Here is a 25,172-nt window from a genome sequence, read left to right on the forward strand (position 1 = left end):
TATGTGGCTCAAGACCAGTGTTTCTCAATCTTTATTATTATTATTATTATTATCATTATTACTCCCAAGGACATTTAGACTTTTTTCCTAATCACACCCCAATGAGACTTTAGTGCCGTGTGTGTGTGTGTGTGTGTTATGCATATCCATGCTTTATACATGAAAAAGTAAAATTTTCTTTGTCCCCCAAGAACTAGTTTTACTTATTGGGGGCAATATCACCCCATTGAGAATGCAGGGTCTAGATTTTCACAGTACACTCAAGGAGGCCTGTGGCCTTGTGAATATTCTCCACTGAGAATATTCAAACCAGCTAATTCTAAGCCTTCTTACCCTACCTCACCAGTTTCTTTCCATAGAAACCACAATAAAGCCTGTTGCCTATAATGCTTAATCAACACTCTTACTGCACCCTATACAAATAGCCAGGCAAATTATAAGAAGATCAGCCTTTTTTTGTGATCAAGAATAATCTTCGGAGAATATTTATAGTCACAAGAGAAAAATTGTCAAAGACTTGGAAATAACAAAAGCAATCACTGAGCGGCCTTCCAGAACTGAGCTTGGTTCTGTCTGGCAGATGCTGTGGAATGACTGGATTCTGTAGAGTGTGCATCTGTGATTGCCAAGGCTACTTTACATCTCTGTAGGGGAAAAAGTTAAATCCTAGAAAACTGGTAACAATGCATATGTTTCCTCCATAGTAATGAAAATGATTCCTGTTCATGGCAGTGCAAATGGATTTTGTCTGGTAAAGCACAGGTAAAATTGTTATTTGAACAGCTTTTAAAATCTTACTGGTTCCTTAACTAGTTAAGGAGTAAATAAAATATTTGATGCATGTTAATTTTAAAAATGTGCCCATTTGTTTATTGTCTGTTTACTGCCACTGATGACTGATTAAGACCTGTGTGTTAATCATGGTTTCTTATTTTCTTCATTTCCTGATGCTTTGACACCTGGGTCCTTGCTGACCCTAGAGAGACTACTCCTCCCAGAGCTAACCAATTCCTAGAGAGAGTAAACAAGCTGTCCATCAGCATGCTTTTTAAATGCAAAACAACTGTTACAGATTGAATCACGTACCCTAAAAATTCCTATGTTGAAGTAATGATCCTGCCCCAAAAATGACAGGGTCTAAGGACTTACCTGCCCAGAATCTACCACCACCACCACCACTGGCAACCAGATGGGGCCCAAGAATCAGCCTGCACACCACACATGTTCATGCACACCACCCAGGGACCTGAAGAACAGCCTGCCCAGGCCCACGGCCACCACTGTCTGTGAACCCATCTCCTCTAGCATCATAGCCACTGTGTGTTTGCATGTGTCCCCAAGGGGCCCAAGGACTGATTCACCTGGCATCCCTGTCCCCAGCAAAACCACTCTCAGCCTGCACAAATAACTGCTGGAACTCACAGACACGGCTGATGTTAATGACAGCTGAAGAAATTGTACAAGGACTACATCTCTTCACACACCCAGAACCAAGGCCAAAGCAGCCTATCCAGCCAACATTGTAGGTATGTCTACAGGAAAAAGTCTTTTTCTATGACAGCTATTCCATAAAATGGGAAAAAGCAACTATTATACCAAATGTGTAATAGTTATCAACATAGGGACATAAGAAAAATGAAAAAGCAAGAAAACATAATGCTTTCAAAGGAACTCAACAATTCTCCAGTAACAGACTACCAGAAAAATAAAAGTTTATGTAATGCCTAAAAAGAAATCTAAAATACTGATCTGACATAAACTCAGTGAGATACAAGAAAACAGACAGGCAATACAAATAAATAAATTGAAAAAAATTCATGATCTGAATAAGAATTTCAACACATAGATATAAAAAAAGAAATCTTGGAATGAAGAATTCAATAAAAAATTAAAAATACAATCAAGAGCTTTTACACTGGATCAGCACATTTCTCCACAGAAACCTTATAGACCAGGAGAGAATGGGATGATATCTTCAAAGTGCTGAAATACAAGGTTAGATGAGAATACTATACCCAGCAAAGCTATTTTTAAGACATGTAAGGGAAGTAAGGTCATTCCAAGGCAAGCAAAAACTGAAGGATTTATCACCATTAGACTGATCCTACAACAAATATCTAATAGCGTTGTACATCTGGAAGTCAAATAATGATATCTATCATCAGGAAAACACACAAAAGTATAAATCTCACTGTCTCATGTAGAGTAGATGACAAAGATAAATGATACACACAAATGAGGAGGAAAGAAGCAAACATTATTACTACAGAAAACCACCAAACCACAAAAATAAGTAAGAGAGGAAGAAAGAAACAAAGGTTAACAAAACAATCAGAAAATAGTTAACAAAATGACAGGAGTAAGTCCTCATATACCAAAAACAATCTTGAATATAAAGAGTTTAAATGCCCCAATTAAAGGATATAGAATGACTGAATTGATTAAAACAACAACAACAAAAAACAAGGCCCAACTGTATGCTTCCTACACAAAACTCTTTGCCCGTAAAGATCCATGTAGTCTGAAAGTAAATGGAAGGAAAATGGTATTCCATGCAAATGAAAACCAAAAGCAGGTAAGAGTGGCTATGCTTCTATTGCTTCTATCAGACAAAATAGCTTTTAAGTCAAAAAACATAAAAAGAGACAAAGATGGTCAGTATATAATGATAAAAGGGTCAATTCAGCAAGAGGATATAACAATTTTAAATACATATGCACCCAACACCAGTGTACCCAGATATATAAAGGAAATATTATTAGAGCTAAAGAGAGAGACTACAATATTTTGGAACTTCAACACCCCACTTTCAATGTTAAACAAATTATCCAGACAGAAGTTCATAAAAGAAACATCACACTTAAACTGCACTAAAGACCAAATGGATGTAACAGACACTTTTACAGAAGATTTCATTCAACAGCTGCAGAATACACATTCTTCTCATTAGCACACGGAACATTCTCCAGAATGGACTATATGTTAGGTCACAAAATAAAATCTCAACAAAAAATTTTAAATGAAATCATATCAAGCTTCTTCTCAGACCACAATGGAATAAAACTAGAAATCAATAACAAGAGGAACTTTGGAAACTGTAGAAATACTTGAAAATTAAACACGTTCCTGAACAACCAATGAATAAATTAAAGAGGAAACTTAAAATTTTCTTGAAACTAATGAAAATAAAAAATACAACATACCAAAACCTACGGGATGCAGCAAAAACACTACTAAGATGGAAGAGTATAGCAATAAATGCCAATATTAAAAAAGTAGAAAGATTTCAATTAAACAACCTAACGATACACATCAAGGAACTAGAAAAACAACAACAAACCAAGTCCAAAACTAGCAGAAGAAATAATAAAAATCAGGGGCTTCCAGTTCCAAAACGGTGGCACAGAAAAAAACTGGCTTCACTCCCTACTCCCCACTCCAACGCCCCCTGCCACACACACATAGAAAGCCAAAAACAAATGTACAGCAACAAGATTATCATCAGCAATTTCTAAAACCCAAAATGGAGAATAAGGTAGTTACTGGGGCCACAGAGAAGAGAAAAACCTCTGACCAAACTGTAAGAGAATGGGACTTCTATATCCATGATGCCCCTCCTCCCAATTTGCCCGGCATGAAGCCCATGCAAAATTTCCCTGACTTATGGTTTCTATACTGGAAAAAGTTAGATAAAGATCAAAGTGGACAACCAGTTTCCTGAAAATCTTGGCTTTCCTGGCAGGAGACCTGTTCCTGTCTCAACCTATGAGAAGCATCAGGAATGCCTGAAAAGAGAAATACCCCTGAGGACAGCCAAAGACAAAGAGAGGAGGTGGGACTATCATCAGCATCCCTTGAAACTATGCTCTGTAACTCAGCCAAAGGAGATACCAAGTAAGAGTGGCTGTTCAGCAGCACCGTGCTGTATGAGGTTCATTCCACAGGTTCCCTTGCCATGAACCCCTAGCCAGCCTTCCAACACTACTGGGATATCCTCCTTAGGACCTCCCTCATTTTGGGACAGGTGGCATTCTGATTGTTTATGGGAACCAAAGGAAGCCTGGGCTTATGAAGCCATGTGGTACCATAAAGGAGGCAACGACCTGGCAGGGAAAGAAAAAAAAGTCAACAGGTAAATTACAGAGAATCTCTAAACAAATATATCAATTAAAATCAGAACAAGCCAGACAGAGAATGCAAATAAATAAATAATCCTTCAAATCAAAGACACAGACATACATCCACAAGAAACAATAGCAAACAGGGAATCATGACCTTCCAAAATGGACAAAGCAAAAAACCATGACTGACCCTAATGAGATGGTCATTTGTGAACTCTCTGACCAAGAATTCAAAGTAGAAGTTTTAAGAAAATTCAGTGATCTCCCATATCATACAAAAAAAAAAAATCAGTTCAGAAATTTATCAGGGAAATGTAACAAGGAGATTGAAATAATTTTTAAAACTCAAACAGAAGTCTTAAAACTGAGAAATAAATGTACTAAATTGAAAACATCATTAAAGGCTGTCAATAGTAGAATGAATCAAGTAGAGGTAAGAATCAGTGAGCTCAAAGACAGGCTATTTGAAAATACACAGAGGAAAAACAATTTAAAAAATATAAAAGAATGAAGATTACTTACAAGATATAGAAAAGTACCTCAAATGATCAAATTCAAGAATGACTGGTGTTCCAGAGGGAGTTGAACAGGAGGTAGAAAGCTTATTCAAAGCAATAATAATGGAAACCTGTCCAAAACCTGAGAAAGAGATTAATATCCAAGTATAGGAATGTCAGAGAACAACAAAAAGATTCAGCCCAAATAAGATTTCTCCAAGGCATGTTATAATCAAACTCTTAAAGAGTTTGACAGGACAAGAAGAGGATTCTAAAAGCGGCAAGAGAAAAGAAACAGATAACATAAAAAGGAACTCCAATTCATCTGACAACAGACTTCTCAATGGAAACCATACAGGCCAAGAGGGAGTAAGATGACATTTTCAAAATATTAAAGTAAAACACACTGCTGTCCAAAAATACTGCATCCAGCAAAGCTATCCTTAAAATATGAAGGAGAAACAAAGTATTTCCAAGATGAATAGAATTTGAGAGAATTTACCACCACCAGAAATGCCAGGAGTTTTTCAGTCTGAAGGAAGAAAACACTAATGTGAAAAAAGATAATGTTTGAAGGTGCAAAATCACTGGTAAAATTAAGTACATGGGCAAACTCAGAATACTCTAACGCCATAATCGTGGGTAATCCACTTGAAACTCTAGAAATGCATTGAAAGCTATTGAAAACAATATGATTGTTTCAACAGAAACAATAATTGAACATAATAATACCTGTATCAACTTGTGAAGAGATGAAGAGAGGCAATATAAAAAGATGTAAATTGAGTTGATATGAAGTCAAATGTGGAAGCGATGGAGTTATTAAATGCAGGCTTTTAAATTTTTTCTTGTTCCTATTTTTGCTTTGTGATCTCAGATAAATTGTCATCTCTTTAAAATAACTTGTTATATGTATAAGATATTTTTAGCAACCCTTGTGCTAACCACAATGCAACATCCTATAATATACTCACTAAAAGTAAAAATCAATTATCTAAAACATACTACCAGAAAAACAATTCCTGAACCAACAAGAAAAACAGTATGAAAGAACGGAAGAGAGGAATTACAAAACAACCAGAAAGCAAACAACATAATGGCAGTAACAAGTCTTTACTTATCAATAATAACACTGAATGTAAATGAATTCAGCTCTCCAAGTATAAGATAAAGAGTGGCTGAACAGATAAAGAAACAAAGACCCAACTATACACTGCCAGCAGGAAACCCACTTCACCTATAAAGACACACAGACTGAAAATGAAGGTTGCAGTGACCTGAGATTGCACCACTTCACTCCAGCCTGGGTAACAGCATGAGACTCTGTCACCAAAATAAATAAATAAAAGAAATACAAAGAATTATTAGAGTTATTAGAGTTATGAACAACTACACGCCAACAAAAGATGGAAAAAGATATTCCATACAACTGGAAACCAAAAAAGAGCAGAAATAACAATACTTACATCAGATAAAATAGACTACAAATCAAAGACTATAAAAAAGAGACAAAGAAGATCACTATATAATGATAAAGGGGTCAATTCAGCAAGAGGATATAATAACTATAAATATCTATGCACCCAACACAGGAGCTTCAAAGTACATAAATCAAGCATTAATACATATAAAGGGAGAGATATACTGCAATACAATAATGGTAGGGGACTTAAACACCACATTCTCAGTAATGGACTGATTTTTCAGACAGAAAATCAATGAAGAAACATCACAGTTAAAATATACACTAGATCAAACAGGTTTAAATGACATTTACAGAACACTTCATCCAATGGCTGCAGAATGCACATTCTTCTCATCAGCACATGGAATATTCTCCAGAATATAACATATCTTGGGCCACAAAACAAGTCTCAACAAATTCATAAAAGTATAAATCATATTACTTTTTCTGACCACAATGGAATACAACTAGAAATCAACCACAAAAACTTTGGAAAATACACAAACACATAGAAATTATGCAATATATTGCTGGATGACCATTGGGTCAATAAAGAAATTAAAAATTTAAAATTTTCTTGAAACGAATGGAAACAGAAATCTAACATACAAAAATCTATTGGATACAGCAAAAGCAGTACTAACAGGGAAGTTTATGGTAATAAAAGCCAACATCAAAAAAGTAGAAAGAATTCAAATAAGCAACCTAATGATACACATTAAGGAACTAAAAAAGCAAGAATATACCAAACCCAAAATTTGAATAAGGACAAGAGATCAGTGCAGAAATAAACAAAATCAAGACTAATAAAACAATACAGAGGAACAAAAGAAAAGTTGAGGCCGGGCGCGGTGGCTCAAGCCTGTAATCCCAGCACTTTGGGAGGCCGAGACGGGCGGATCACGAGGTCAGGAGATCGAGACCATCCTGGCGAACACGGTGAAACCCCGTCCCTACTAAAAATACAAAAAAACTAGCCGGGCGAGGCGGCGGGCGCCTGTAGTCCCAGCTACTCGGGAGGCTGAGGCAGGAGAATGGCGTAAACCCGGGAGGCGGAGCTTGCGGTGAGCTGAGATCCGGCCACTGCACTCCAGTCCGGGCGACAGAGCGAGACTCCGCCTCAAAAAAAAAAAAAAAAAAAAAAGAAAAGTTGAGTTTTTGAAAAAATAAACAAAATTGATAAACATTTAGCTAGAGTAAAAAAAAGAGTGAAGACCCAAATAAGTAAAATCAGAAATCAAAGAAGACATAACTGAGACTGGCAGAAATACAAATAACTGGCTGGGCACACTGGCTCATGTCCGTAATCTCAGCACTCACATCTGTAATCCTGGAAATTTGGGAGGCTGAAGTGGGCAGATTACTTGAGGTCAGGAGTTTGAGACCAGCCTGGTTGACATGGCAAAATCCCATCTCTACCAAAAATACAAAAATTAGCTGGGCATGGTAGTACGTGCCTGTAATCCCAGCTGCTTGGGAGGCTGAGGCAGGAGAATTGCTTGAACCTGGAAGGCAGAGGTTGCAGTGAGCTGAGACTGCGCCACTTCACTCCAGCCTGGGCAACAGCATGAGACTCTGTCACCAAAATAAATAAATAAAAGAAATACAAAGAATTATTAGAGTTATTAGAGTTATGAACAACTACATGCCAACAAATTTGAAAACCTATAGGAAACAAATTCCTGGACACATACAGCCTACCAAGATTGAACAATGAGGAAATAGAAAACTCCAATGAACCAATATTGAATAATGAGATTGAGACAGGAATAGTTTCTCATCAAAGAAAAGCTCAAGACTGGATGGATTCACTGCTGAATTCTACCAAACATTAAATTAAAAAAAATACCAATTCTACTCAAACCATTCAAAAAAAATATTGATAAGGAGGGAATACTTCCAAACTCATACTACAAGGCCAGCATTACCCTGATACAAAAACCAGACAAGAATACAACAAGAAAAGAAAACTACAGGCCAATATCTGTGATGAACATAGACGTAGAAATCCTCAACAAAAGATTAGCAAACTGAATTCAACAACACAATGAAAAGATCATTCACCATGATCAAGTGGGATTCATCCCAAGGATGTAAGGATGGTCCAATACACACAATTCAATAAATGTGATACATCACATTAACAGAGCCATGAACAACAATCATATGATCATTTCAATATATGCTGAAAAAGTATTTGATAAATTCAACAACCCTTTATGATTTTTTTTTTTAAAAACTCAACAAGCTGGGTATAGAAAGAGCATACCTCACAATAATATATCGGAAAGATAGTTGCATTTGCATGTTTATTGCAATACTATTCACAATAGCCAAGATATGGAATCAACCTAAGTGCCCATCAGTGGATGAAGGGATAAATAAAATGTGGCATATACAGACAATGGAATATTATTCAACCATAAAAAAGAATGAAACCCTGTCATTCACAGTAACATGAATGAAACTGGAGGACATTATGTCAAGTGAAACAAGTCAGGCACAAATAGATAAATACCCCATGTTCTCACTCATATATGGGAGCTACAAAAATGGTGAGCTCATAGAAGTCAAGAGTAGAATTTCGGTATTAGGATATGGGAAAGGTAGGATCAGGGCAGGATAGGGAGAAGTTGATTAAAAGATACAAAATTACAGCGGGAGAGAAGGAATAAGTTCTCGTGTTCTATAGCACTGTAGGTTATGAATATAATTAACAATGATTGATTGTATATTTTCAAAAAACTAGAAGAAACCGTTTTGAATGCTTGCAGCACAAAGAAATGATAAATGTTTGCAGTGATGGATATACTAATTACCCCGATTCGGTCATTACACATTGTATACATGTTCTGAAATATCACTTTGTATTCTATAAATATGTACAATTATTATGTGTCAACTAAAAATAAAAGGGGGAAAATGCAAATGCAAATCCGAATCCAACAAAAATAATAAAGCTTTTTGTAAATAAGCTCCTCTGCTCATACCACCCCTTTGCTACCCACTCCAAGATAAAAGGGTAGTCTAAAATCCAACAGTTCTCAAAGTATGCTCTCCAGATCAGCCTCAGCATCACCTGGGAACTTGTTAGAAGTTCAGGCTCCACCCCAGACTTACTGAATCAGAAACTCTGGGGTTGGGGCCCAGCAAGGTTTGGATCAGCTCTAGTCAAAACCCTGTCTAGTCCAAAACCTTGTCTGGTACAAGGTGATGCAAACCTTGTCTGTACAAATCCACCATGGCCTCTGGTTGCACTTTGTATCACTCCCTCCAACATCCTCTTCCCCAGCCCCCTAACCCAGCTAAGCATCTCCCCACTAGGCAAACATCCCTGCACCCTGTGTCTGGTGTATCTTTACTCTCCCATGCCCACTGGCTCAACATCTTTGCAACTCAGCTCATGTGCTCTAGAACAATGGCTCCCAAATCCACTGTGTCAGAATACAAGGGAACTTTTAAAACTTATGAACATCCCAGGTCCCATTTGGTCCTCAGAGAGTAAGTACCTCACAGTCTTGCCCATCTCTGTATCACAGTACCATGCACCACATCTCTAAGAGTCACTAACTATGTGTTGGGTGGTGGATGGATGCACACACAGCTAAAGGTGGCTGAGCCCAGTGGGTCAGGTGGCCCTACCTCTGACACCTGCAGGCAGCGGATGAGAGTGTTTATCACCACAGAAGGCTCAGTGGTAGCCTTCTCCGTGATTATCACCGAGGCCAGGGTCTTCCGCATGTCAAGGCCTGCCTCTGTTGTGTCTGTCCTTGCCGATTCACTGTCAATGATGTCCAGGAGGTTCATGACTTGTTGAAAGGTACCTATGAAAACAAAGGCCACCCAGGTGCAGTGTGGAAATGACCATGACAGGAGGTGCCTTTGTGTCCCTGGCCTTGCCTCCACCTGCGCAGCTCCAGCTTCATGGGTGGAGTGATGTCCACTGTGCAGATGGAGAAAGGGAGACCTAGGCCTACGGAGACCTAAAGAGTTACTGTCTGAGATGGGGCAGGAAAGCAGAGATGTGGATGACATTCTTACCACTGTTATCTGATTCAAAAGTCCCCAGGTCGTCTCTTTCCTCTGACACCTCCTCACTCGAGTCTACTGCTGCTTCTGTAATGGCTTCCGTCATTTCTTCCTCAAGCTCTTTTGAGATCAACAGAATTTGTAAAGTACAGGGTGTGACAACACACCCTAGGATGACCCCAATGACCCATAACCTTCAATAAAGCCATCCCCTTGAGGGTGTGTGGGTGTAACCTGTGACTGCCTTCTAACCAATAGAATATGGCAAAGGTGATGGGTGACCCTCTCTCGAGTGGATTACATCATATGGCAAAGGTGGTGGGATGTCATTCCCATGATCACATTATGCCGCATGACAGTCCCTCTTAGCAGATTAAAAAGAAACATTCTACTGGCCTTCAAAAGTAAACAGCCATGATGCAAACTGCCTGTGGTGAGGGCCATGTAGCAAGGAACTGAGGGACTCAGTCCTACAACCATAAGAAACTGAATTCTCCAATAAGCACATGAGCTTGAAAGAGGAAGCTGAACTCCGGAAAGGACTGCAGGCTCTGAGACCCTAAACAAAAGACCAAGGAAAGCCATGCCCAGACTCCTGGCCCATGGAACCGTAAGATAATCAATGGATGTTCTTTTAAGCCACTGAGTTTATGATAATTTGTTACACAGCAATAGATAATATCCTTGGTTTAATAGAGCCTTCTCTCCCTCTCTTCTAGACACTGGTAATTAACGGCTAATGAGAAATCCATATCAGCATCTCTCGTAACTCCTTTAAGGAGTTTTCTCAATATCCACAGCTTCTTAAAAATTGAGAAACACCAACACAGATGTCAAGATGGTGGAATCAAGACTCTCAGATCATTTCTCCTCCTGTCCCAAGTTCCTTGATCCTCAAAGATCCATTCCACGGCCCTTTACTATCCCATATTCCCTTTTCCTTTAAAGGATTTTAAACAGCTACTCTGGGACCTAAATACTGACCTTTCCTTAGGGTCCTCTTCTGGATTAAACAGAAACTAACCACAAGAAAAAGCTTCGCTCTTTGCCCAATACACATCAATGGAAATGCAAATGGCAGAATTGGTTGTCAAAGTGAGACAGTTGGGCTCTTCAGTCATGTTCCTTACAGGAATGGGCCTCCTGGCAGGGTGGGAGGGTTTCACTAGAACTATCACCGTTAGATCCCAGACCCTTGGAACTTTGAGATCCAACTGCCTCCCTGAGTCTCTATCAACCCAGGGCTTTGAAGAGTGCACAGGACTCTGGGGTGAAAACTCCACATCACGTTGCCAATCAACGTATCTGTTACTCACATGTGTGTGCTGAAGTACAGGGGCCTGTTTGGGAAAGGGAGATGGTAGAAATGGGGATGGCTTACAACCAAGTCCCAGGGGAACACAGTCATGAGAGCCCTGGTTGGGGAGGTGTGGTCAGGACAGGTGACTCATACACTTGTCAATGACAATAATCGGTTGTTTTCAGTCATTAAGTTTTGAGGTGGTATCTTGAATTGGGTTCTCACACTTGTAAACAAGAGTGCCTCAGCGCTACAGACACGAAGGTGCAAATGAGCATGAGCTGGCTGGAGCTCACAGCAGCTTGGGGTCCCTTGAGAGAGGTCGGGGCGTCAAGGAGCCAGGGGCAGTGAGGCTGGGAGATGGGCCCCGGGTGGACTAGGAAGGGCTTTTTAGGAGGGTGAACGTAGTTGAGGGGTCACTGCACAGCCTAAAGGATGTAGAGAGGGAAATAGTGGGCAGAATGTGCTCCAGCCACTGCCTCGGGAAGGAGATGGAGCTGGGGTCAGGGAACCAGCTGAAATATTCACTCTGTGCACCACCCCAGCTCCAATTTGAAGCTTACAAATTTAAAACCTTGCTTGTAATACAAAACAAAAAAGTAAAACAAGGCAAAAAAAAAAAAAGTAGAGAAAATACAGTACATTCTGGTGAATGCAATAAGCACTCTTACCAAATCCTCAGGGTAATACACTTCAGTAGCAAAGTGGGCAAAGGGTATCCTCCAAAAACTAAACACAGACGGCTCATCAGCTTGAAAAGAAATGCAACCTCTAATAATAACAATAATAAAAGCACATTGTAAAGAAGATCCTGCTTTTCTCCTATCAAACTGACAGGCTTTCTTTTTCAGGATAGTACTTTGTGCTAATGAGGGTGTGGGAACCTGTCTCCCTCACACACTGATAGTAACAGTTTGGGGATGCAGTGTGGGGATTTCTCAAGCTATCTGCCCAGGGTAGCACTGCAGGTGGTGCCCCACACAGATCCCCCGTGGCACCTCTTCAGTCACAAGGGTGTGTGTTTTTCTCATCAGCTCTCTCTGACGTTCAGAGCCCCCTTTGTGGCCAAATGGAAGTGCAGAGAAATTACTACTACCTGGGAGTATGTCTTGATCACTGAGGAGGCAAGTATTCAAACACCCAACAGCCGTGCTCCTCATTGGGATAAGTCTAGGGTGTCTTTTCTCCACTGGCTCCCAGAGTCACCCAGCAGGATTAAGCTCCAATTGCCCAGAAGAGAGCCGGTTGTTGATGGCCATCACCCCTTCTCACTCTACCACTCCTCTATCAGTGTTTCCTTTACTTCCTAAGTAAACTCCTGGCCCTTGAATCCTTATCTCAGGGGAACCCAGACTGAGACAACTAGCAATTTGTTCTAAAGCACTTTCCAACAGAAATAATCATGAATGTGTGGAAAGACTTAGCTACTAGGATGCCCAGTGAGGTTTGTTTTGTTTGTTTGTTTGTGACAGTCTCGCTCTGTCATCCAGGCTGGAGTGCAGTGGTGTGATTTGCAACCTCTGCCCCTCCAACAACCCCCACCCCCCACCCCAGTTCAAGCAGTTGTCCTTGAACTCAGCCTCCCGAGTAGCTGGGATTACAGGTGCTGGCGATGACACCTGGCTAATTTTTTGTATTTTTAGTAGAGATGGGGTTTCACCATATTGGCCAGGCTGGTCTCAAACTCCCGATCTTAGGTGATCCACCCACCTCAGCCTCTCAAAGTGTTGGTATTATAGGCGTGGGCCACTGTACCCAACCTTTTTTTTTTTTTTTAAACAAAATAATAAAAGTGAATCCAACCAGAAGTTGTGGTTAAATAAATCCTGGTATATCCATGAAATAGAATACTGCTTGGCCACCGAAAATGAATTAATTATACAAAAACACCTTGGATGAATCTTCATGACAGAGTAGAAGAGTGTTAGCAAATACTAGGTATACTTGATATTTCTGCAGTATTTATAAGTATGTGTATCTGCCACAATTGTAACTGGGGTTATTTCTGGGCAATGTGATTACTGGCTATTTTTCTTTTCTCATGCATTTATATGTATGCACGCAATGAGGGCATGTGTGTGTGAACCTCTATATTTTCCAAACCTTCTGTCATAATCATGCATTACCTTTGTAATTAGAAAACGCACCTTAATAATAAATAAATGCAACACCAATGAAGAGAAAACACTTAAATATAATTTATATAAATTTATTTAGTTGCAGGAAACATAAGAAAAAAATACACTTGCCCAGCACTTCATCACTATATTTTGGGTTTTTATCAAATTCAGCTCCATTTGACATAAGCAATGATTATCTTCTCAAATACACCACCCATCAATTTTACAGCATCATTCTTTTTCCCCAAAGCAATAGATCATATGCTGTTCTCAGTGCACTCCAAGCCATTCACTCATTTCACCTATGCTCTAAAGGTACAAAGTTTCTCCTCTTTAAACACACAAGCGGGAACCTATGAAGCACGGACAGAGATGAGAACCAACCATTATTGGTTAAGGATCAACTGCAACCATCCTCAGAAGCCAATAGGTAAGATTAAAACTGTCATTTGCAATAGGGGCAGCAGTGGGACCACCTTTGAATCCTGCACTCCCAAACAGGTCATGTTTCTGAGTAAGAAAAGGCATGTAGAATGTCAGCCTGTCTGCACATCCTCTGAAAGATGGCACGTGTCATCCTGATTGAAGACACCAGAGGGGGCACAATACATATTCAAATATCTTTACTGACTAGTGATTCTATTATTTTTATTTAAGATAGTTTTCTAAAGCACTCTGGGGCTGATTAATTTATGCAAAGTATTTCCTTAAGAATAAAATGTATTTAACACTGATTCTGTTTTCAAGTTTGGAACTGACTAGGGAATGGTTCAAAATTTTACCTTATTTCCCACCAACTTCTCAATGGGTCTTGGATTTGTGGGCTTTCTTAACTCGCCCTTTTTTCCCGAAGCATTTCCGGTAGCCATAGGCACAACATTTAAAGGCAATGAAGGCCACTGTCAGCACGATGGCCAGGAGGAAACCGATTACGTCCAAGGAATGGTACTGGTACCAGGTGAGGTCATGGGCTGCGGGGCGCAGGTGTGGTGCGCCCTTGTGCCTCATCACAAACTCCACCCAGAACACGGCCAGGTCTAGCGGCTCCACCGGGCGGTCCTTGTGAAGGCTGGAGAGGTGCATGATGTTCTCCTTGTAGCTAAACACAAAGACAGTTCCGTTATGCCTGGAACACCTGTGGTATGAACAATCCTCTCTTTATGCTTGTTGCTGCCTAGGAAGACTACCAGATTTTCCAAACTTGGGAAAGGAAACCTGTTTCTATTATTGTTGTTGTTGTTGTTGTTGTTGTTTTTAGATACAGAGTCTTGCCCTGTTGCCCAGGCTGGAGTGCAGTGGCACAATCATGGCTCACTGCAGGCTCCAACTCCTGGGCTCAAGCCATCCTCCTGCCTCAGCCTCCAGAGTAGCTGGAATTACAGTCATGCACCACTATGTCTGGCGAAGTTTGAAACTTTTTTGTAGAAACAGGGTCTTACTGTGCTGCCCAGGCTGTGTTACTATTATAACCTGAAAGATTATAATTAAGAACCTTATTCTTTTTTTTTTTTTTTTGAGACGGAGTCTCGCTCTGCGCCCAGGCTGGAGTGCAGTGGCCGGATCTCAGCTCACTGCAAGCTCCGCCTCTCGGGTTCACGCCATTCTCCTGCCTCAGCCTCCCAAGTAGCTGGGACTACAGGCAGCCGCCACCTCACCCGGCTAGTTTTTTTGTATTTTTTAGTAGAGATGGGGTTTCACCATGTTTGCCAGGATGGTCTCGATCTCCTGACCTCGTGATCTGCCCGTCTCGGCCTCCCAAAGTGCTGGGATTACAGGCTTGAGCCACCACGCCCGGCCCCTTATTCTTAATAAATGTTCTTGATCTCTTGAAAAAAAAGGAAGAGAAGGAGGGAAGGAAGCAAGGAAGGGAGGAAGGGAGGAAGAGAGGGAGAGAGGGAAGGGGGGAGGAAGAGAGGGAGAGAGGGAAGGGGGGAGGAAGAGAGGGAGAGAGGGAAGGAGGGAGGGAGAGAGGGAGGAAGGGAAAAAAAGAAGGCCCAAAATTATATTTTAGAAATATTTTAACCTTGCTTCCTACTTTTCTTCTTTTCTTTTAAGTGACATTTTTGTGAGAAATTTCATTATACTTTCATACAGTAAAATAAAGAAAGGAAAAGGTCATGTCAGAAATTATGAATAGTCTCCTATTTGAACTTGTAAACAACCACCTCTTGCCAAGGTAAAAGTCATTTGTAAGTGCCAAATCCAAGGTGATGATATATTTGTAATTCAGTCATTGAAACATTAAACTATCTGGGTGCTAGATTTAGCATGAGGCTGTGTCTGTGCAGCCACTTAGTGCAAAATGGATTTCTGTTTATTCTGGACAGTGTTAATAGCCCCAACAGAACATCTCAATCCAAAACAGGTTAGGTGCTTCAACCCTTGGTGCTAGAGGAATGAAGAGGAGGCTGAAGAGGAGAGGGAAAAGGAGGAGGAAGTAGAAAAGAAAAGGGAAAAGAAAGAAAAAAAAAAGACACTCCTATTCGGACTAATTATGATCACTGTTGACTAATATAGTTTGGATATTTGTCCACATTCAGATCTCATGTTGAATTGTAATCCCCAATGCTGGAGATGGGGCCTGGTGGGAGGTGTTTGGATCATGGGGTCGGATCCCTTGTGGCTTAGTGCTGTCTTCCTGATAGTGAGTTCTCACGAGTTTTTATGGGAGTTGGTTATTAAAAAGCATGTGACACCTTTCCCCCAACTCCCTCTCACTCCTGCTTTTGCCATGTGACATGCAAGCTCCCGCATTGCCTTCTGCCATGAGCAAAATCTCCCTGAGGCTCCCTCAGCAGCCAGATGATGTCAGCACTATGCTTCCTGTATAGCCTGCAGAACCACAAGCCAAAGAAACCTCTTTTCTTTATAAATTATCCAGTCTTGAGTATTTCTTTACAGCAATGCAAGAACACCGTCTTTAAACATATCTGTAATGTTATTTGGAAACATTGTTATAATGTAATATTAGTATTTGACCATAAATCATGTTCAATACCATCTTCCTTTTACATAAACCTTAAGATGGATTTTCTTGGAACCTTCTTTTTTTTTTTTTTAATAAGACGGAGTCTAACTCTGTCACCCAGGCTGGAGGGGAGTGGCGCAATCTCTGCTCACAGCAACCTCCACCTCTCAGATTCAAGTGATTTTCCTGCCTCAGCCTCCCAGATAGCTGGGATTACAGGCACACACCACCATGCCTGGCTAATTTTTTTATTTTTTATTTTTGGTAGAGATAGGGTTTCTTTATGTTGGCCAGTCTGGTTTCAAACTCCTGACCTCAAGTGATCCGCCTGCCTTGGCCTCCCAAAGTGTTGGGATTACAGGCATGAGCCACCGCGCCTGGCCAGAACTTTCATTCATTCATTCAATAGTAATTGAGCACCTATTATGACCTGGTTGTCTGCATAAAGTGATGTTTAAAGATTTTCCACTTCTCTTTATTTTGTATAGGTACTGTCCCCAGCTCAGGGTGTTGGAATCATGGAGATTCACAATCAGACAAGGATGGCTTGAAAGTGAATAGATGAAAGTTAGTTAATAACTTGAGCTCACTGATTTGTGTTTTTTTAAAAAATAATGTATTAGAGAATTTTTACCAAGTCATTCTTAGGTTACAAGTAGGTATCTATACCGCTGAACAAATAATCAAAATTATATCCATAATGTGAGCCTCAAGAAGGAGCTTCATCAGCGCAGGGAAAGAAGTCAGGTTTTAATGGTATTGATATGTGAGCAGGACATCCTGACATTGAGGTGGCCAGAAGAAGCCGCTGGAAGGAAGGAATGGGACCACACCACCCAACATTCTGGGCACGTGATGCTCAAGACATGTGGACTTTTCTTTTTTTTTTTTTCTTTTTTTGTAAAGGTCTCGCTCTGTTGCCCAGGTTGCTGGAGTGTGGTGGCATCATCATGGCTCACAGCAGCCTCCAACTTCTGGGCTCAAGCAATCCTCCCACCTTAGCCTCCTGAGTGGCTGGGACTACAGGTGTGTGCCACGGTGCCCAGCCAACTTTTATCTTTTATCCAGTGACACCAAACACACATTAGCACCTCAAAGGTGGGAAGTCAGTCATCAGTCTTCCCCTGTTGTCCCTTGCTCAAGCTGGTGTGTCCCCCTGTGTTCTATCTCCTCTCATCTGAACATGCTCCAGCTCTTCATATCTGTCTTCCTGACTGCTGCTTCTTTCTGAAGGAGGTAACCATGGGAGAAAGCAGTGGACACTCTCATAAACACATGCACACACACACACTCATATGAATGCACACGCACCCACACATGAGCACAGCCACAATGCATAAATGCACATGCACATATGCATACAGTATCTACTGCTGGATGAAATCTACCACTGGCCACCACTTCTTCCCATAAGGTTCTGATAAGCCTATTACCAGTGAGATTGACAGTAATATACTAACTTTAATCCAGAAATCATTTGCCCTTTGAATCGTTTTCAGGGCCACATTTGAACAAATTTTCCTTTGTTTTTACTCTAAGCCTTTGTCTGTGATATCTTATGGCTCCTTCATTCATAAACTCCATGGACAAAATTTCTCAGAGGTTCCAGTGCTGCAAAAAGCTGTACTTGTAAGCATTTGAGTTGTTTTTCTCTTATAGATACTATGCTTCTTATAATGGAGCATTTCTTTCTGTGCAGAAAACTTATGGATCAGATGTCTATTATGGCAACTTTTTTATATAATTGGAGTTTTAAATCTACCGGGGGAAAAAAAAACTCTAAATAAATTCTATGATAAATTATATAGGAACTAAAGAATCCTTTTATAAAGTGAATAATAACCTCTAAATTATCTTATTTATAAATTCAAGTCAGATGCCATGGCTCATGCCTGTAATTCCAGCACTTTGGGAGGCCGAGGCAGGTGGATCACCTGAAGTCAGGAGTTCTAGACCAGCCTGGCCAACATGGTGAAACCCCATCTCTACTAAAAAACACAAAAATTAGCCAGGCGTGGTGGTGGGCACCTATAATCCCAGCTACTCAGGAGGCTGAGGCAGGAGAATTGCTTGAACATGGGAGGTGGAGGTTGCAGTGAGCCAAGATCACACCACTGCACTCCAGCCTAGGCAACAGAGTGAGACTCCGTCTCAAAAAAAAAAAAAAAAATCCAGATTTTTATGTATTTGTTTTTATATTTGAAACAATGCTATTAAATGCTACATAAATATTTCCATACTTGAAACAATTTTATCATGAATGCCATGGCCAAAGTACAGTACTCTTCTGTATCTTCTCTCTTACCTTTTATCATTGATGACTGCTTTTAGGGCATTTTCTAAATCTTCAGAAGTCATTTCAAGAACATTCAGGGTCACTCCAGCTCCCTTAGTCTCCATACGCTTTGCATTGTCCATCTGATCACCAAACAAGGGCATCATCACCATGGGAACGCCATTGCATATGCCTTCATAAATACCATGGGAACCAGCATGGGTGATAAAGGCACGGGTCATTGGGTGACCTGAGGTGCAAAGTAAGGAGGATGTCAGCAGTTACGTCTCTAAGTTTCACAGTCAGACACATCTAGGTTCTGAAAACACTCCAAAGACAGTGTTACTCACATGCTCTTGCAAAAATTTGCAGAAGAAAATGTGAGTTGAGATACTCCAGTAGATAAAAAGCAATGTAGGATATGTTGGCCATAATATTTTTAAGCTCAACAATCCTTTAGAATAGCTGTGCTTAAGCCATTTTCTTAATTTGACCCTGGTTTGACCTACACATCCAATCCTCCCAACATACCAAGAAGATCGTTTTGGGGTAGCCACTTAACAAGTATCGTATTGTTCGCAAGATTCGATGGTGGGGTTCCAGTGTACCGCCACAGGACCTTCGAGGGGCAAAAAGAACAGAATGCAAAGAAAGAACATAATATGATTAGAAAACAAATCTGCTATACTAACTAGAAAAGGGGGGTCCTCTGAAGGAACATAACCTTTAACAGAGTGGGAGGCTCAGCACCTATGAAGGCTTCTGAGGACTGGCAACTTTCAGCATCTTGTTTTGGAGGTTTAGTTACAAGGGAGTATGTACTACGTGAATTTGTGACAATTTATCAAGCTGTGCACTTAGGATTTTTTTCACTTTCCTGCACTTCAAGGGAAAGTTTGCTTAATAAAACAAGTGGATGCAGAACTATAAGAGCAAAAATATAAGACATAAATTCAATGTCTTAACCAACAGCTTTTTGGAGAAATACTCCTGTTTAATATGAAGAAACAATATCCCATTTATTTTATTTTTAAATAAATTCTCCCTAATATACTTTTGAGTTTCTTAGAGAAAATGAGACTTCCGAGTGTAGTGGATGATAGTTTAACAGAGTATTTGAGAGTCAAATTGAAAACAGTGACAACCACAGCAACAACGAAAAACCCTTTGGATTAATAGTTGGGAAGTGGCAGGGAAAAGCCAAATTTAAAGTTCCAAATTAGAGAATTAATCTGGAAGCTGGAAGTCTGGGGTTAGAGCTCCTGTGAAAATAGATATGAGGCCATAGTATAGAATCTTCTTACCGTCTGAGGGATTTTGCCCAAAGCATCAGCAATTGCCATAGCTTTCTTCTCTGGAATTTCTGCGACCATTGATCCCAAAGAGAAAACCACAATTCCATGTTCTCCAGAAGCATTAATGTAGGCTTCAAATTCCTAGAGCCAGAAGAAAAATTTTCAGTTAATTTTTTCTCATATTCTTGGACAACTACATATGGTAAGTTATGAATTAGATATCTTCCTCTTAAGAATATGATTAAAGGCATGTGTGTTTGAGATAGAGTAAAAAGTTATTAATACGTAAGTTTTATAGCATTTTCCTCTTCTTTACTTCCTTCTAAAGGAGGAAGGGTTCTTGCTTACAGAATTATCCTTGAGATGCAAAATTCAGTTAATGTGCTAATTTTCCCAAAGAAAAGCACAGGTACATGCACACACATGCACACACCTATACATACACACCGTGACAATTCCACTTCGAGGGCACAGAGCAAGGCATCAGTGATACAGAAGGGAAAAGCTGGGAAGGGCATGATCCCTTTAAATGATATGGAAGTGGGGAAGGGAAATTCTGGGTAAAAGAGGGTGTGGTCCCTGGCGAGGGCTCCACCCCCAGACCTGTGCCCACAGACCTAGGTGAGGACAGGTATTTTTGTTTTCCTGCCTAAATGTTGCATTTCCCAAAACCACCCTGGCCTGCCACGCCCCCATCATGTGCCTATAAAAACCCCAAGACCCTAGCAGGCAGACACACACGCGGCTGGACATCGGGAGGAGCACATCAGCGGAGGGACACAAGGCCGGCTGAACGTCGAGAAGAAACCAACAGGCACTGGCAGGCCACCGACCAGCAGAACAATGTGGAGTTTGGCTGGGGCAGTGGGAGGAGAGCCCAGGCCACCGAGCGGTCCGACTCCAGGGGAAAACCTTCCCATTCCATCCCCTTCTGGCTTCCTCCATCTGCTGAAAACTACCTCCACTCAAAACATCCTTGCACTCATTCTCCAAGCTCAGGTGTGATTCGATTCTTCTGGTACACCAAGGCAAGCCCCCAGGACACAGAAAGCCCTCTGTCCTTGCGACAAGGTAGAGGGTGTAATTGAGCTGGTTAACACAAGCCGCCTACAGAGGGCAACACTAAAAGAACACTGTAACACATGGCCACTGGGGCTTCAGGAGCTGTAAACATCCACCTCCAGACGCTGCCTGTGAGGTCAGAGCCCCACAACCTGCCCGTCTGTATGCTCCCCTAGAGGTCTGAGCGGCGGGGCACTGAGAAAGTGAACCCCTGCTACTGTCACACGCCCTGTCAGGGGGACAAGGAAAGTTTTCCTGTTTCATCAGCATGGCAATTATTTTCCCACTGTAGATTTCAGTGGTCCAATGAATCCCCCAAAAGTCTCTCAAATGGCTTTATGAGTTTATTTATTATTATTATTATTTACTTTAAGTTCTGGGATACATATGCCATGGTGGTTTGCTGCACCTATGCTGTCCTCTAAGTTCCTCCCCTCACCCCCCAGCCCCCAAGAGACTCTGGCATGTGTTGTTCGCCTCCCTGTGTCCATGCATTCTCATTGTTCAACTCCCACTTATGAGTGAGAACATGCAGTGTTTGATTTTCTGTTCCTGTGTTAGTTTGCTGAGGATGATGGCTTGCAGCTTTGTCCTTGCAAAGAACATGATCTTGTTCCTTTTCATGGTTGCATAGTATTCTACGATGGATATGTACCACATTTTCTTTATCCAATCTATCATTGATGGGCATCTGGGTTGGTTCCATGACTTTGTTATTATGAATAGTGCTGCGATAATCAAATATGTGCAAATGTCTTCATAGTAGAATGATTTATATTTCTTTGGGTATATACCCAGTAATGGGATTGCTGAGTCTAGGGTTTTATGTTTCTAAAGAATACTGAGGGCACTAGTAAAATTGTGTGATGTGGCAGGGCTTGCCCAGAATTCAGGGGTTCCCTGGGACATGTGACTTTCAGTGCTAAAACCTGAACAGTCCTGAGAAAGCCAGGACACTGGTCACCCTAGATGTGAGTCACAGGAGACCTCTGACAGGGCTCAGCAAACGCGATTTGCACAGCAGGACTCCTGCCAAGCCTGATTTGGAACATGACCAGGAAAGGCCCAGACACTGACCATCCTTCCCCCAAGGTGAGCCCCCTCTCCCCGCCACTCTCACCAGCCCCAGGCCCTCATGAGTCCTCTGGCTCTTAAGGGCCTTGTCTTGGCCTTTTCCCTGGGGGTCATCTAAAAGGTCAGGGAGGACAGAGTCATCCTCCCCACCACCATGCTGCATTTTTGGTTTGTAGCAAGAACACCCTGAGGATGGTTTTTTTGAACTCCTTCCTCCGTAGGGTCTGCCCCACATCTCTCCCTTCTCTCTCCCTCTTTCTTGGGGAGAGACAGCTCATTTCCAAGTGCTCTTCAAGCTCTTTCTTCTGAGCGATGGTAAATGGCTTACTCAAATTTCCTAAGATCTTTGCTCTTTACAAAACCCACTCTTACACTGAAGCTTATCTGGAAAGGGCCGAGTCTAAGTTCTCCTCCAGGCACACCCTCCCATGCCCACTCAGCAATCAGCAGGATGTGATTCATACATAATTGAACCCACATAAAAGTCCATAAACGTCCGAAGTTAAATAGCAGGAGATCACGAAAGTTTAAATGGCACAAAAGTTCATCTAGAGATATACGCAGGGCAAACTGCAGAGAAGTTGTCATCATGGCCAACTCCTACCTCAGCCAGCTATTATGAGGCTCAATAAAGGTGAAGTCCATCCCCTAGTTGGCAAAGCTTCCCTTAAACTTTGCCCTGACTTCACAGTTACTGGAATGACCAAAGAGTGAAGCACCATACTAAATGAAAATAACACTCTAATCCCCCACCATGGATTCCCTTCAAAAAAAAGGTGAGAGCCCCCTGAATGAGAGAACTTCTCTGCTCTGATGAGACTTCCCCAGCCAAAATCAGACATTTAACATAACTCCTAAACTTTACCAGAATTTTATATATTTAGTTTAGGCTTTTAATTGGATTTTCCCTTCCCAAATGCATTTCGTTTTTCCAGAATTCTTCTTTAGCACTTAGACACCATATGGGGTACCTGTGACTTCACCATCACGCATTCCCAGTAACCCACGTGTATCTCAACCTTCCCTGCTCCCAGGCTTTCCTGTCCTGGCCATCTCAAAGCCTCTGTCCTCACTAATCTTCCATTCAGTTATTTTTCTCAGATCCAACACTGTGATTGTCTGTGAACCACTGCCATCTCACCCTGGCAGGGGAGCAACATCTTGGAATTCTTGAGTTTCATTCCTTTTCTCCCAATGTTGTTCCACTATCTCTTTTCCTTCAGACACACCAAAGACACGCCAATGCCAGGTTGTGCTTTCTCTATGGACTTCTTTGTGCAATAAAAGTTTTATCTTTATTCTTAAAGTTCAGGAGTTTTATCAAGAGTATTGAGAATAAGACCATCAACACAAGAGGAATGGTAGTGCAGAGTGGCATTTTTAGTTAACAAAGGAAGAAAGAGAAAATAAAAATAGTAACTTGACCAACCAGTAAAAATCTGGAAAAGGGAGAATGGCAAAGTCAACTAAACATAAAGTAAACCGAGAGAGTTACAATCAAATCTATTAATTGTTAGATTCAAATGGGCAAAATGCAGTTATTAAAGCAATTGCCTGACTGGATTAAAAATCCCAGTTCCATGTTGCTTAAAAAGGAAGAAAGCTTGAAGACAAAGGAGTACTAAAGATGTACTAGGGAAATGTAAATAAAAATAATCCAGAAGTGGTAATATTAATATCCAAAAAGTGGAATTTCAGATTAAAACATTCAACAAGACAAAGAAGGTTACCAAAAGGTACAATTTACAAGATATTTTCACACCTAAGCCTTACTGCACCAAACAAGGCAACAAACAATATGTAATTAACACAATTCACCACTTAGACATTTATGGTTATATCAGTAAATGCCAGAAAGGCAGCTGATAAAGTTTGGTGCCTCTCCTACAAACATCCTCACGTAAAGAAGGAAATTATCTAAATCAATAAAGACGATTTGCCAGAAAACAATGGCTAACATAATGCAAAATAATGAAACGATAATCAATTTCCACTAAAATAGCAGCAAGACAGGAATCTTTCCTATTGCCAGAATTATTCAACTGTTTTTACAGATTCTAATAAATTCGATAACCCTGATATTTGGCATGGAATTTAGAAGAGAAGAAACCAAAATTTCTTTATCAGCAAATGACTGCCTGTGTTTTTTATTACGAAAATCAATATTTTGATGAGACAGCTGAGTAGTGAGTAGATAATTAGCTAGAGATAGAAATGGAAAAAAAAAAAAAAAACACATTCACACACACACACAAAAAAAACCCTGTAAAATACTTAAGAAAAGATGAATGAGAAAGAAACAGAACAAATGTTTTTTAAATGACAAAGTATCTTATCTTTTCAAAAGAAGTGTTTGAAGTCACAACAACAAAACTCCGGGAATACAAGTTGTAACGTTCCTCTGTGGGGAACTAGACTAGGTCCATAGCAGAATATACTGTGGTACACAAGTACCACGAAATACTATTTCATAGTTTAAAAAGTAATAGCATTTAAAACTGGAGTAATACCCATGACATATTGGTAAGCGGGCAGTGGGGATACACTGTTACTCTATTTTGTAGAAAAGGCAACCAAAAAATGATATGTGTTTGTGGATGGATAGATAGATAGATGATTGACAGATAGAGATAGATAGATAGATAGATAGATAGATAGATAGATAGATAGATAGATATGTAGTAGCTGGAGTGCGAAGAACTAAAAAGAGCTATTGTGGATTACTCTCTACCCAGTGACTAGACCTCAGTTGGCACCTTTCTTCTCACTCATTTACTACTTAACACATATTCGATGGGTGCCTATTCTGTGCCTTAGGCGCTGATATTTATGGAGCGCCAAATACATGCAGACCCATTGGCAGGTGTTGAGGATGTGGCATACAGTGGATGTGATTAATGCAAAGTCACACATGTCCCCACGGGGCTCATGACATGAAGCAGACAATCAACAATTATTTAAGAGAA

General features: G+C 40.7%; 2 protein-coding genes across 6 annotated transcripts in view; both read right to left on the minus strand.

The window, feature by feature from the left end:
• Nucleotides 1-10,232, minus strand: part of MROH2A (maestro heat like repeat family member 2A) — a 62,206-nt gene extending 51,974 nt beyond the window's left edge. Inside the window, exons 1-2 of the mRNA XM_033229824.1 lie at nt 10,125-10,232; nt 9,726-9,907 (exon numbers count right to left, since the gene is read on the minus strand). Of these exons, the coding sequence (XP_033085715.1) occupies nt 9,726-9,907; nt 10,125-10,218 (276 nt within the window). The 5' untranslated portion in view covers nt 10,219-10,232. The remainder of the gene's footprint in view (nt 1-9,725; nt 9,908-10,124) is intronic.
• Nucleotides 10,233-13,605: 3,373 nt separating this feature from the next.
• The window catches only part of LOC117094361 (UDP-glucuronosyltransferase 1-6), a 135,759-nt gene continuing 124,192 nt past the window's right edge, over nt 13,606-25,172 (minus strand). For 3 of the 5 annotated variants that reach the window (XM_033229829.1, XM_033229825.1, XM_033229826.1), the window contains exons 2-5: nt 20,080-20,211; nt 19,307-19,394; nt 18,806-19,025; nt 13,606-14,631 (exon numbers count right to left, since the gene is read on the minus strand). In XM_033229829.1, coding sequence (XP_033085720.1) covers nt 14,334-14,631; nt 18,806-19,025; nt 19,307-19,394; nt 20,080-20,211 — 738 coding nt within the window. In that variant the 3' untranslated portion in view covers nt 13,606-14,333. The remainder of the gene's footprint in view (nt 14,632-18,805; nt 19,026-19,306; nt 19,395-20,079; nt 20,212-25,172) is intronic. The other 2 variants (XM_033229828.1, XM_033229827.1) reach the window with 2 other exon arrangements.

This window comes from Trachypithecus francoisi, unplaced genomic scaffold (assembly GCF_009764315.1).
Source record: "Trachypithecus francoisi isolate TF-2019V2 unplaced genomic scaffold, Tfra_2.0 Lachesis_group13, whole genome shotgun sequence".
Classification (NCBI taxonomy): domain Eukaryota; kingdom Metazoa; phylum Chordata; class Mammalia; order Primates; family Cercopithecidae; genus Trachypithecus; species Trachypithecus francoisi.